The sequence below is a fragment of the Cygnus atratus genome, chromosome 2 (genome assembly GCF_013377495.2).
Source record: "Cygnus atratus isolate AKBS03 ecotype Queensland, Australia chromosome 2, CAtr_DNAZoo_HiC_assembly, whole genome shotgun sequence".
Classification (NCBI taxonomy): domain Eukaryota; kingdom Metazoa; phylum Chordata; class Aves; order Anseriformes; family Anatidae; genus Cygnus; species Cygnus atratus.
Genome location: NC_066363.1, coordinates 17038837 through 17051837, shown reverse-complemented (window position 1 = coordinate 17051837; position 13001 = coordinate 17038837). Strand labels below are relative to the sequence as shown.

Genomic DNA, 13001 nt, shown 5'->3' with positions numbered 1-13001 from the left:
CACATGAACTGAAATAAAATATTTACATGGAATGTTGAGCTCAATTTACAGAGACGGTGTTTCAAATTACAGTCTTAGTAATCTGTTTAATAAATGACCACATTGACAAGAAATTTAAAAACTTAACATCCCTTTTCAACCCTTTCATAAATATATAAGTTTTCACTAAATTCTTTACTCTTTAAACAAGACATCTATATTCTCTTTACAGATTAACATGAAATAACTGTTTCCTGTTTGAATGCCACAGATGTGATGATCTGAATTGAGCAAGTTCCTATACACATTCTGTACTTACAAGACGTATTCACAACACAACACACGGGTGTTACTTGGTCTTTACAGATGTATTCATTTTCTGCGTATCAGTAGTAAATAAAGAAAAATAGCAAATTATCTATAGTAAAAATACATAGTCTATGATACATTAGTTTTCACTGCCACATCAAATTTAAAATGAGGTTTCCGTGTCTGACCACTGACAAAGATATTTTTTATAATGAAGTCTACAGTATTAATTTATTTTTGGATGGAGACAAAATGGCTGTTACACTACTAAAAAAAGTATCACTACATACTGAACAATAGGAAGAGTTAACTTATTGCAACTGCTTTCCAGATCTTCAAGGTTTCCTTACTAATTGGTTGAAAATTTCTGAGGGGAAATCTGTTCTAAAGAATGCTAAAAATGTTTGTAATCAATTTAAAGAAAAAAAATAAAAACTCTTTACTTTGTTGCTATTCATACTGCTTCGCCACTGTTTTTACAGATGACTAATCCCAAAGATTTTGAAGTTATATACATAGTAACTCATATTTTTCCCTATTTAAATAAATATTCCTGTGAGTTTTGTTGTGCCACAAAGCATGCATGAAAATGTTTTCAATCCATGCATGCTCACAGCAGAGTTTTTCACAATTAAGCCACTGAATATATCTTTTTTTTTCATGACTACTCAAGTGCAAAGGAATACAAAAATCACTCTGTACATATAAGACAAGGTTCACATCTAGAAAAGTAAAAACACTTGTCTTTTTATGGATAGGATGTCTTCCTCATAAAACTGTTGGTCACTTTTGCCTGCCTCAGTTCTCTCAAGCACTTAACGGATAATAACTTCCAAGTGCTGATGTGCTTTTTATGAGAGCAGTTATGCTTACAACCGTCAAAGTGCTGATCTCCAGTAGTAATTACTATCTTCTGCAAACTCTCCATTAAAAAAGCTTACCTTGGACATGGACATAAGAATGATAGAGAGGTGTTTGGCAGTTTTGTTACACTAGTATTAGCTCACTTTACTGAGCGTAGTAAGACTTCGGATTGACCTGCCTGTACTGTCCCAAAATTATGAACAGGAAGATTGAAGACACAGGAAAACAAGACCAGTGCCAAGTATGTGAAGAGTGCACCGGCTGCTCAGGTAGAGTTAGAAAGCCCTCCTACCAAGAAAATGGCCCTTAAGTATTGCCTAACCATGCACCAGATTTAGACTCAATCGACATCAGATGCCTTGTGTATGTGAAACGTTACGAATGCAACCAGCTGACAGGAACCCAGAAGGTCTCAGTCTCCAATCTGTCAAAAGTTGTTTTGAGCTCACTGTAGGCTGTAGCGAGGTCATCGTTGACTATCACCTTATCAAAGAGGTGGCCATACTGGCTCTCCATCACCTGGGCAGACTTGATCATTTCTTGAAAATCTTCCTCCTAATAAGATCAGTGCAAGGATTAGTCTGTCCACAGAAACATTATATAAACTAATTCTGTGGTAAATGTGAAGCTACTTGTTTATTTCTTATCTCATCAGGAAATGGAAATTCTGTTTTTTATAAAAAAAAATACAGAAATGACCATTCCAAATAATCTCAGAGAACATTCTCACAAATAGCGTTTGCTCAACAGGCAATTCTTTCATCTCTGCCCTTGCAGTAACACAGTTGGTCACCGCATGGTAATTAGAGAGACATCTTCTGTTAGCAACACCAGTGGAGAATGTTTCTCGCTGTTTACTTTGATGATATATTTAAAATTTCATTACTTACGCCTTGGCTTGCTATCAACAAGCAATTTATTACAGTGCAGCCTTTACTCTTTTAAGAGCTTGGCAGGAGCTGTCTTCCTATGCCTTGTTAGACCTGGTTCAGTGGACTTCTGTTCATGTTTGGGAGGGAACAAATCCTTGGAATTTCATTGATTACACAACTATGAGATAATAAAATTGTCCTAACTAAACAATATTCTGAAGTTTGCTCTTAAGAATGAACTCCTCTTACATTTTATATATGACAGGAAGTATTGTTGTAGTGCATTATTTCCAAACTATTTCAAAAGCATATTCTACAAAGACAGTCATACATAGACTTATATCAATCTCTGTGACTCTATCTGTGACTTAGCTTGAAAACCAAATCTAAAAATTCCCAAATAACATCTTATGTTTGAGTGAGGGAAAATGATACACCCCTTAAACGCAGAAAACAAAGTCTAACCATGATTGGCTTTGGTTTAGTCTCAATTAAAATATTTTTATATTGTATTTCAAGGAAGTAAGTAAGTTACTATTGGGTAACATGACTATTTTTTTTTCTTTCTTTTCTGATTATTGACAAAAGGCAGCATTTGTTACTTTTACTTCCTTAGGTTTTTTTCATTCTTTCTTATAATATTTATTCCCCTGTAACATTTTTTGTGTCTCTTAGCCCAGAATATGTTCTTTTTATTAAAGCAGCATTTATTTTTTCAATTGATGCTTCATATTTGAGGTTTCCTCTAAATTTAGACTCAGAAATACACTTGATAAAACAAGGAAATTCCTATACTTAAATAGAAACATCTAAGCCCACATGCAAATTTTTTAAAGGAAATCCACAGCATTATTTGTCATAAAAATATACTTGCATTTTGAGGGTTCTTCAATTACATAAACTCAAATAGAGCACGATGGAAATGTAAATACCCATGAGCACAGCAAACAATGAGAACATCACAGAAAGTTTAGGGTGACAGAGACAGGGAAATAACATGTATGCTAACAACCACAAACAAACTCTTAACAAGTTCTCATGCTTTACCATGTCTAAATAAACTTACTGTAAAGGGTTTTGCAGTTCCCCTATCATCTTTACTTGAAATAATCTTGGCATTTTTTCTGGTCTCTCTCAAACGGTCAAGCGGTGGAGGCTTTATAAATATAACAAATGGTTTAAACTCATATGTCCGTAAATGTTTCACTGTCTGGGAAGAGGAAAGATTTAAATTAATTAGTTTATTTCTCAAAATGGAATTCACTGTAGTAAAAGAAACTCTCCACTAACCAAAATAAACCCATAAAGCACTTCTAGAAGGCTATCTTCAGAAAGGCTATCTAAAAGTCAGCCTTCTGTCCTCTCGCATCGTCAGGGTCCACAAGACCCTGGAGAAGGGGATCCCAGAAGGGCTCACAAGCCTGGGTCCCCTGGAGAATTTAGTGTTTCACTGAAAAATCAGGCATGCTGGACTTGCACCAATCTGGCCAAGCAATCTGGCAGCACCAGCCCCAGGAGCCCCTGCCCATTTCCCCTGGTGCAGGTTTGGCTTGCCCAGATGCTCTTCTGCTGGCACAGCCCTCTTCCTGCTGCTCTACAGAAAATCCCCACATCTGAAACTGCACCGGGAACTGCTCACAACCTGCTGGGGTTCAGAAGCCACAGGCTGGCCACCCTTGGAGATGAAACACTTTGCCTACTTTTAAACAAAGTGGTCCAGCTCCTGAAAGCACTGTAGTTATTAGTAGAAAAAAATTCCCAGTGGAGCCGTTCAGCTGAGTTGAAAGACAAGGAAGGTCAGTGCAAGAACAAATGGTTTAGACAGGAACGTTCTTAACAATTATCCAGCCAACAACACATTGAATGTGTTCCTTGACTTGTGTGTACCCTACATGGAAACCCTTTGCACGGACATACTGCTAAACGTGGAAGAGAGGTGCTGGATTGGGTGGCAGCTCAAAGCTGTTCTGAAATTTAAGTTTTGAAAAGAATCTCTAACATGAAACAGCAGAAAGTTGAATGAAAATATGGGAGCACTTTGTAATTACATCTTTGGTATTGTGATGTGGGCTTTCAATTCAGTTAATTACTGAGCTGAATACTTGCAATATATATTGAAGTTTCCTTCCTCTTCTCCTTTCAGCAAGCCTTGCTGCGATAAAGTCACCCAGCAAGCCCACTCAATAGTAACTCAGCAAGGAATAAAATATACTTTTTTAGAAACAGATAGGTTCCTGGAATCCTAATATGCAACACGGGGAACTACAAGATTCCAGAAGTGCTTACTTACATGAGGCTGCACATCCAACAAACAGACTTTGTTTTTAGCTAGGACTGATCGAACAGAGTCTAAACTTGTACCATAGTAGTTGTTCTTATATTCACCATACTCGATGAACCTGTGGCAGAAGGTGAAAGCAACTAGAATCATTTCCATTTTCTCCAGCAAAAACTTATCAGTTTGGTTTATAAGATCTAATTCAGAAGCAAAAATATTTTACTTTACACGTGAGTTTTACCATGTTTTATAAAGGAAATGCTGTCAAGTACTTCAGCATGTCAATTTTAAGAAATCTTCTACTTTACCACGTTCAAATCAGTAACACCTGCTTGTATTACAGTTAAAGAGAAAAAAGTACTGTAGTCCAACAGCCCACTAATGTTTTCCATCACCTCTTTTTCTGAACTAATGCAATGCAATAAAACAGTGGATAAGCTAAACAATAGAAACTACTGAAATTTCATTGCACACTACAGAATATCCAAATTCTGTCCCAGAAGAGGAGGAGGAGCTACAACGGTGCTAATGGAACCGAGGCGGCTGGTTCTGTGCTATAAAAGTAAAGCACAAGTTGCCAAAAAAGCAAAGCACAGTTTGAAGTTTCAATAAAACCCACAGCTTTGTGTCTAATACACTTTTGCCCTCTGAAACACTGAGGCAAAATTTCAAGCTACAATATTTTACAGGCTGCTAGAGAGCATGATGCTACCATTGTCTTCATTTTAGTTTAACTTCTGGAGGGTTTACAGGCAGGGGCTTCACTGTAGGTCTCTAAATTCAAAAGCACAGGAAGTGCCTGTCCTGAAAAAGAGCAGAACTACACAAACATTGATTCAAGCACGTTTGCAGTACACTTCCAGACCCCTCTCTTCCAGCACTGCAATGCTTTATTGCTATCAAAGATGACTCCCTATTAAAAGAGAGCTCCCCCACCCTCAACACCTACAGTTTCAAGTCTTATTGATGAGCTGAAGTACTGAAACCACTTGGAAGCTTAGAAACATTTGTGTCTGCCTATATTTCTTTTTTGTTCTGTATTTCTTTCAGATTCTGTGAATTGTTTATGTATCAAAATGTAATTCTAACACATCTTCAAATCACTGCAACTTACATCCACTCTGAATTATTATCTAAAGTTACAACCAACCCCATTTTACAATAAAGCCATTGTTTTAACTACAGTTCTAATTAAAACCTCTTCACCATACTTGTTATTCTGTACGTCTGTCTCAAACAAGTGCTTGGAAATGAAAATGTATTCAACACCATCACTTTCTTGGCTTCTTCTTGGTCGGGTAGTGTCTGCAGTTTAATTAAAAGAAAAAAAGAAGAGATGTACAAAACAATATAATGCAAACCAGTTCAGGAAACATTCAAAAGCGCACAACTCTTGTGCAATACTAAGCGTAGTGGTTCCCTTACTTCTGACAAACATAAGGCTGCTCTGGTAGGCAGCACTCAACACGTGATAGGATTGAGTTTAAAAGCATGCAGAGAAGAAAAAAAAACCTACTGGACAAGTGTCAGATTATCATTTTTATTAACCAGTGGAAAAATCCAATAAAATGAGGACAGCTGAATAATAAAAATGAGCAGCAGTCCATAACAATTACCCCAACTTTGCCACTCGTTAAACTTATTAGCATATTAGACCATAAAGGGAAACAAAGTTCACCAACCTGATTTATAAAATGTTATGTTCATTAACAACACTCGCAGCTATGGTATGTAAAGCATGATAGTAAAGAAACGGGGTGTGAATTTTATGTTTTAGTGCTTTTCATTTTCTGGTGATTCTTTTTTCTTTCAGTAGTCTTGTATTATTAGTTGCAGTTTTTACTTTCCTTCAAGCACCAGGCACAAAGTTTTTACCTACAAATGAAACTTCCTTGTGGGGTTGCCACTTATGGATAACGAACCCATTTAAAAATCACATTTAACACAAGGTGTGTGTTACAGCATCATGTATTCTTCATCATATATGAACATATACAATCTGCTTGCAGAAACATAGTTCTTGAATGCCATTTGATGCCATGCTCTTCTTAGGTTGACAAAGAGAAACATTTCCAAGACAAGACCTCCAGTTCTCCCTGCAAGTCCTAACTTACTGAATTTCAGGGAGAAGGATTTCTTTACTTGTTTACTTTAAATTATAACCACAAATTTGGAAGAGAAATGAGAAAAGGCAGCTTGATGAATATTGGTAATTTTTAGAGAAATACTTTTAGGCAAATGATTGCATATGCTTCAATGTGTTAAATATTTGGGAACATCTGCCTTTTTGTTGTAGTTTTCAATACCCAGCTGAGGCAAATATTTGCAAATGTAATGACTTGCTGAAAACAAATGTATTCACTTTTCTACCTAGAAAATTATTTAACACATATACCTTATAGTATACTTGTACTTGCAAAAAAATTGTGATAATATCTTCTGAATTCAAAATGTTGGACCCATATTTTTGAAGGATCCCTATAGGAGGCAAAATTACAAGTACAAAACAGACCGAGGAATGAAAGCCCAACTAAGACTGTCAAGTCCTCCATGTGAAACAAAAAACAGTTAAGTACTGCAGAATTTAATATAGAGCAATTTTATACATTATTATACAAATTATATTGTTTGATCAGATAGAGGGAATGAAGGGAAAAAATCCCCAAGCCAACTTTTCTGAAGCTAATCAAAGGGATTTAAATCATTTATTCATGGGATGAAATTGTTTATCATCAGTCTTTATTTTCCAGCCTAATGTATAAAGGGCATTTTGCTGAAAGCAAGCATTGGTAACAGAGTATGTTTCACTGTTTTACAGCTAAATCCAGGGTGTTCTTCAGCCGAGTTTCATTTACTAAACCTTGCTGACATCAATCATGTTATACTTGCAGTAAAAATCCACTGCAATGCCTCTGAGCCAAAACGTCCTACCAATTTAATCAATGCTATTTAAAATACAACTGCAGCAGCACTTTCAGAAATTAACAAAGTAATCTGGATGCCAAGCATGAATTTAGAGACCTAAATCTGAAAGTGCCTTAAGTTAATGTTAATGCAATAATAAAGGAAACCCAGTATAGCATTAAGAGAATAGAAGTGTGTTTTTACTTACGTGGCACTGTTACCCCGTAATGCTGGGTGTCACTGATCAGCAATTTCCGTTTAAGTTCATTCAGTCCAACCCCTACAGGACCTGAAAAAAACAAATGGTGCTGTTTCCCCACAGCCAGGCCTCTCTGGTCTTCAGGCACAAGTAGTACTCCCCGAAATAAGTCCACATAGCATATAGCTAAAATACAAACTGGCTTTTAATCAGTCATTTAGAAACGCCCATGGATATAGCCTCTCCTCGAACATACAGCGCTGACAAACTTCAGGGGAGTTAGCTGGCAGTTATTGTGTTCTGACTTTATTACCGAGGAAAAAATCAGTGAAAAAGTTGACAGCAAAGCCAACTTTCTTCTCCACGGCAGCTACCCACAACACTCCTCCCCTGAGGAGCACTGCTTCCACCTTCTCCCCACATCCTGGGAATCCCGCTCCTGCCAGCCTCTGTCAGCCTCAGGCCGTCCCCGTCCACCTTTCGATGGAGTCAGGGCAGCACTGAACAGGTACAAGGATGAAGGGCAGCTCCTCTCCATGCACTCAGCGCTCCCCAGGTAACAACCTGTCTGGGGCGCTTTTGTTTCTTTCTTTGTTGTTGATTTTCTTTTGAACTCTGATTGTATGCTGCCTGCGGTCTGAATTGGTCCAAAACAAATGTTTCCTTCTTCATGTGGCTGCCAAAGAGAGACCACTCTTGCAAGGAGGTTGGCAGAAAGAAACAGAGACTGCATGGAAGTTTTTTGACCCAACTCCTCCACCTCCACTTGAGTACTGCTGTCCTAGAAGTTACTGAGGAGACATTGCTTTTGATTTTGGGGTTGTCCCTAAGTCTTAGCCATTTGCCAATGATTCTTGAGGTTCCTCTGAGGGCACTCTGTGTCCTGTGAGCTCTCAGAAGCTCCATGTGGCAACCGCTCCCTGGCACCAGGCACCTTCTGTGCAGGGCTCCAGCCTGTCTGCCGTGTTTGGTGGTGGGGCTGTGGTGATATGTTCAGGGAGGAAGCACAGCTGTGTGTGTCCAGGAGTTTCTGATGGTATACTGGCCTTGTTTCTCCCAAGCCAGGTCAAGAGCAGAACACAGAGGAAAGTAATTTGAACCACATCCCAAATAATCCAAGGATAATACATGTGGTTTTAAGGAAAATTCTTGCTGTTGTAGGAAAAGGGATACATATATGCATTGAATGCTTTGTAATAGAGACATTTTAGAGATCAGAAATACAACACCTAATAAACATTTTAATGAAGGCGTGATATATTGCTTAATTACTAGTGAATCTGGTATCAAGAAACAAAGCCTGACGCTTCAACACCTTCAGGTAACTATTTGTAAAAACGAGTGTCCACCCTGTCTGAAGTTAGAAACACATAATGATGAAAAGCAAAGGCCTGCTACTATCCCCAGACTGTAGTCTCTCTGTAAAATCTTAAGAGTTTCTGCATTTATAATTTTATATGTTTACATAAGTTAAAAACACAACTACATTTCAAGTTCCATCTCTGACCCGCCTGTAAATTAATCTATCAGTATGTATAAATGTTTATTTAATATGGTGTACAGCAGCCTCTACTGGTGCATGTCTGCAGAGGAAAGCAATGTGTCATGAAGATAATGGCATTACTTTTGTGTTTATTTAAAAAAAAAAACACATTTTTTCCTCTTTTAATAGCATAGCTATTTAAGCAAACATTTTTTTTCAGGAAGAGTAATTAAAATTCTCAATATATTCTAGCAAAGTTGAATGAAACAAGTGGAATTCGAGTTAAAAAGAATCATTGTATTCCTCTACAGCAAAAAAAAAATTCCCATCAAATCTACACAAATATTATTTCCTTAGCCTATGTGCTGTCAAATCAACAATACGCTTTTAGTTCTATTTATATATAAATAATCCAGGCTTCATTTAGTGTGACAGATGCTTTGGAAACTTAGATCAAATGCGTTTTAAGACCCAAACCTCATTACTACTCTGTCTCCCCTTCCAGATTACCATTCTAAACTCATCTTTAAAGATAACTACTGAAAGTTGTGGATTCCTCTTTTTCAGTGCTGTCTTCATGAAAATCTCATAATTGTAGCACACGGACATTAGGGGCTGATTCCTAATTAGTATTGCCATCCATTATGCTCGTTTTTACACCACACCTCCTGAGTGTAATGTATACTTCTATTCTGAATCTTCTTTTCATTTGATGCTACAGAGAAAGATGCAGGTTTCTAATAATTATGAATCTGAATATGATTTGAACTCAAGAAGAGAATAAAGCATCAGGATTGAAAAGGACAGTCCAGATTCTTATTGCAGAATGCCAGGCATGTGGGACACATGACCATAGCATAGTTTTAGTTTACTATAAATCACCCCAGGCAGCAATATTTAGTGTTACAGTGACAGATTTAGAAATACTTTGTTTATTTTTTTTAAATGAACATTTATGTTGCTTGATGTTCCATGTTAGTCATGTCAACTGAGTAATGGTTGAATCCTGCACAAACAGACTGCAGTGCCTACCTTGCTGTAAGACAGACTCTTGCAGAATTAAGACCCCCAATCATTAAAATTTGCATTACGTTTTGTACCATTCAGATATGTCTTAAGAAAACTGGAAAAACTGTTTGATGTAAGTTCAGGTCTCAGGAAGATTAACCCAAGCAGTTACTCTTCACCAACAAACTGATCTCCTAGAAGTCTATTTATTTGAAAGAAAAAAAAAAAAGAAAATGGTCTTTCAGAAAAGATTTTGGAAGTTAGGTGATATCACCTCTGCTGGGACTATAAAGACCCAGCAGAAAACATGCATTGATGGGCATTCTGTGTGTCAGTTATTCCTTTTCTAGTACAAGGGACAGTTATAACGCAATGTAGAACTATGGCACAATGACATATGAGGTAGAAAAGCAGAACATCATTTTTCTGTTTTTCAATAAATCGTAACTAGCAGTGGGAGTGTACTTCTAGATTTGCTGTTCACTGAAGCAGGATCAGGGAGTTCGTGCCAGTTTTCTCATTGGCAAGACTCGCCAACATAGATGTTGCATCCTTTGTAAAACAGACCTTTTTGAACCATGCTGACCTACCTATTCATTCAGCCCAGAAGGTTTAATGAGCATAGCAATTCTAGAACTCCTTCTTCATTGTTCAGATGGTTTACTTGGAGCAGTATGGTCAAAGTAGACTATCTTCCTACAGTATTGCTGTAGAGCTATTACATTTCTGCAAGCCACTACTGAACGTATGCTAAAGCTATGTCAGGAGATGTGGAGCCACTTCTGTTTCATCTGCCTTTGTACTGAGACAGACCTTGTCTTCGGACAGCTTCTTCATGATAAAACTAAAGGTGATGGATTTTTTATTTTTTAACATAAGAAATACAGCAACAGAGAACTCTTTCAGTTCCTGATTCCTTGACCAGAAGGACACCATTGCAGGGAGTAGACAGCCTAGTTTGGGGACAAGATCCCTTTCTGATCTGTGCCACATGCTAATAACTGTTCCTTCGTGGTTACACACCTCTGGTCCTTACTTCCATCACTGCCCAAGACAGATGCATCACCACAGATGCACCTGAAAGGCTTTACATGCTTCTGGTGACAGCACTGTATGCAAACAACCATGTGTGTTCTGGGGCACATGCTCGTGGTTTGTTACTACTGACCTTGCTTAATCCTAGCACTGCCCCCTTTAGAAATTTCTGTCTTAGCTGATACTATGCCATGTAAAATTGCAGTATATGGCACATCCATTCGGACTCTCAAGAAACAAAATTTGTGCTAGTCTGGCCTTCGCAATTACTGAAGCAGAAGCCTTTGTGAGCAGGACATTTTCCTCATTAAAGTAAATGAAAATTCTATTGTCTAAACAATATGTTTCATATTAAAATGTTCTGCCTCAGCTTGATAAGGCTGCAACACTGGTCACATAATATTGGACAATTTTGCTTTTAGCAGAATCATCACATTCATAACACCTAAAAGACAGCACAGCAGAAGCATCTGTATCATTAGCACTCCAGATGATCCATTATTTTAGCCCCAAGGATATGCAGGACTTTATTCACGAGCATACATTTGCAGACAAGGTAAAAGCTTGACAAACTAATACATCTAGCTGAACCTGAGACTAATATATATCACACTACAGGGCACTAAAAATTACTATGTATGCAATTTGCATTCTGTAAATTAGACTAGACCAATTTAAAACGAGGCCAAAAGAAATTTCCACTTTACAGTTGTCAAACTCTCTCTCCCTAAAAAAGAACAAAACAAAACCTCAAAAGCCTTCCAACAGTAAATTATGCATTTAGGCTTAGCATAACACAACAGACATTTAGTGTCCCTACCAATTACAGCTATAAATTCATTATCTGTCCCTTTGTTTCCTGGTAATAATAACCAAGTTATGTTTGACAGATTATATTGTATGCTGCTACTGGCACACAAAAAGCTTTTAGAATATATTCACTCCTACTATACCTGTGTTGCTTAGCTCTGCTACTTTTTCCACATTTTGCACAAGACATTTTTATGGTATTGGCCAGACTTAAGCTGCCCTTAATATCCAGAGAAAAACATCAGAATTACTGAAGTCTGCAATAAATTTCTGAACTGCTTTTGATACTGAAAAAGCACACTTTCTTCATTTGATTTATTACAACAAAAATCAAATGAAATCTCTAGGTATTCTTTAGATCAGACATATGCAATTTGTTATAAAAAGTCTACTTATCACACTTTTGCACTGCGCTCTGTTGATGTAAGTGTAAAATCAACTCAACCATGTTATTACTTGTTGCATATAGCCCACAATCTCACAGTGATCACACTAGTAGGTGGCTGAATTTTAGTGCTGGAGAGTGACAAACCTGTTTATTAAAAACTAAATTTAATGTTCCCTTGGATATGAGTGATATAAAAACATAGCTACTCAACAGTTCATAACAGTCCCTGATAGAGGGTCATATTTCTCTGCTCTGCTGCTTTTAGAATGTAGGAAACTTTACTAATGAAGCATCAGCCTATGTACTACTGCAAAAGAAACAAGAAGTAATGAGACATTATTCATTGGTAGTATTGGTTACTCACTGGCACTCCAATGGCTACATTTGAAAAATTTAAAATAATATACTTCCGCCTTTTTTAGAAGATTGAAGCAATACATTTCAATTAGATAATAAATACTGTAGTGAAGCTATGGTGGTGACAGATTACAGAGGAACAGAAAGCTAAGGGTGACATCTTCGATATTCTGCAGCTATATTTACATCTGCTCTTGGCACACAGAGGTCCACCTCTCATCTACCTTTCTCTCAGCCTGCTTATTTGCTTATTTTAACACAGCAGACTTTGTTGCTGTCCCGTTATATATACTGTCTTGATTGACCACAGGTATTTGTTCTTCTTCTATATTGCTATATTGATGGATCTTTAAGAGCAGAGCACTGACTTAATTCTTAAGACTTTTAGTACAGATTGACTGCCAGCTTCAGATTAGTCACCACAGTAGCTATATTTTAACATCAACTATTTTTGTTTTGGCAAGGCTGTAAACATCGTCTTCTAGAGCATCCTTATATACTAATTAGGATATCCT

At 37.3% G+C, this 13001-nt stretch overlaps 1 protein-coding gene across 1 annotated transcript in view; it reads right to left on the bottom strand.

The window, feature by feature from the left end:
• Positions 1-777: 777 nt before the first annotated feature.
• Positions 778-13001, bottom strand: part of MPP7 (MAGUK p55 scaffold protein 7) — a 150179-nt gene continuing 137955 nt past the window's right edge. The window contains exons 14-18 of the mRNA XM_050708827.1: positions 7415-7495; positions 5514-5607; positions 4315-4423; positions 3091-3234; positions 778-1707 (exon numbers count right to left, since the gene is read on the bottom strand). Coding sequence (XP_050564784.1) covers positions 1528-1707; positions 3091-3234; positions 4315-4423; positions 5514-5607; positions 7415-7495 — 608 coding nt within the window. The 3' untranslated portion in view covers positions 778-1527. The remainder of the gene's footprint in view (positions 1708-3090; positions 3235-4314; positions 4424-5513; positions 5608-7414; positions 7496-13001) is intronic.